This window comes from Apaloderma vittatum, unplaced genomic scaffold (assembly GCF_000703405.1).
Source record: "Apaloderma vittatum isolate BGI_N311 unplaced genomic scaffold, ASM70340v1 scaffold26207, whole genome shotgun sequence".
Taxonomy (NCBI): domain Eukaryota; kingdom Metazoa; phylum Chordata; class Aves; order Trogoniformes; family Trogonidae; genus Apaloderma; species Apaloderma vittatum.
In genome coordinates this window covers 1-1,294 of record NW_009727128.1, presented here as the reverse complement: position 1 = coordinate 1,294, position 1,294 = coordinate 1, and the positions used below count along the sequence as shown (strand labels likewise).

Genomic DNA, 1,294 nt, shown 5'->3' with positions numbered 1-1,294 from the left:
AGGAGAAGGAAGCCCTGAAGAAAGCATACCAGCTGGAGCCCTACCCCTCCCAGCAGACCACCGAGCTGCTCTCCTTCCAGCTCAACCTCAAGACCAACACCGTCATCAACTGGTTCCACAACTACAGGTACGGCCGCTCCCGGGCTTCAGACGTCTGGTGGTGCTGTGCCACCAAGGTGGTGTCACCATTCTTCTTCCAGCCCTCCCAGTTCCTCTTACGTAGACAGGGAGGTGCAGACCTATGCGTGGTCACTGGAGGTCCCCAGGTGCAGATTGCAGCTCAAACAGTGCATGTGCCTTTGCTGACGGGTGGTCAAGAGATGGTGACCACCTTGGCCAAGTCATATGGAGCATCTAAAGAGGTTTGCGTGCATGGGACACCACTTGCCACCAAGCAGGAATTCCATGATGGGTGGAGGGAAGCCTTGTGGAAGCTCCTGGAGCCCAGGATCCGTCTGCACAGCAGCCTGGCCCAGGGGAGCAGCGCAAGCGTCATCCTCACGCACTATTGCAGGTGGACACGTAGCTCTTGAGTCCTCCTCCGACCCATGCAAGAGCTGCCCACTCTCTGGGTTGACAGCACAGGTGATGGGTTTTGTCCCCTTCCTCTATGTAAACCGGTATCAAAAGACATGTAAGTGCTTGTGTCGAGTCTGCAGAGCCTCCGACTCCACTAACATAAAGTAGACAGTCAATATTTATGGGAGCTGGTCAAGATTTCTCGCATGAAACCATTGCATGGGAGAGAGCTTGAAAAATCAGGGGGTTTTTGACTAATGGTTTTTTTAAACCTGTGACCTTTCCCCTTGCGTAGTTCCAGAAAAGGCTCTCCTGCCCTTGGTAAGCGTAACTGCCCTAAACATAACCCTTGGAAAAATGTGACGTATTCAACAACAACGACAAAAAAAGATAGTGGGAAACACTTGCAAAACTGGTTCAGTTTGGCTGGAAACAGCCCAAAGTGTTGCAAAATCTATTCACTGTGTTCAAGGGGTAGTGATTTCCCACCCCCTCCTAAAAAAAAAATGTTTTAAAGGCCAGCAAGGTGGAGTTTAACACCTCAAGCGGTGTTGTCTCATTTTTCTGACTGGAGATGCTTCCCCGAGACAGTCGGCTTTCACCGACCCTCTGCTGTTGTGTCCCGGCAGGTCGCGGATGCGGCGGGAGATGTTGGTGGAGGGCACACAGGACAACGACACAGACCCAGAGCAGAGCGGTGGGGCGACTGTGCCTGGGCGCCGGGCCCCCCAGAGCCCTGATTCGGACGCCGAGGACCGTAAACCCATGTTTTGTG

General features: G+C 53.2%; 1 protein-coding gene across 1 annotated transcript in view; it reads left to right on the top strand.

Moving 5' to 3' along the window:
* Positions 1–1,286, top strand: part of CUX2 (cut-like homeobox 2) — a gene marked incomplete at its 3' end in the record, with an annotated part of 10,783 nt that extends 9,497 nt beyond the window's left edge. Inside the window, exons 21-22 of the mRNA XM_009873577.1 lie at positions 3–127; positions 1,149–1,286. Coding sequence (XP_009871879.1) covers positions 3–127; positions 1,149–1,286 — 263 coding nt within the window. The remainder of the gene's footprint in view (positions 1–2; positions 128–1,148) is intronic.
* Between the last annotated feature and the right edge of the window lie 8 nt (positions 1,287–1,294).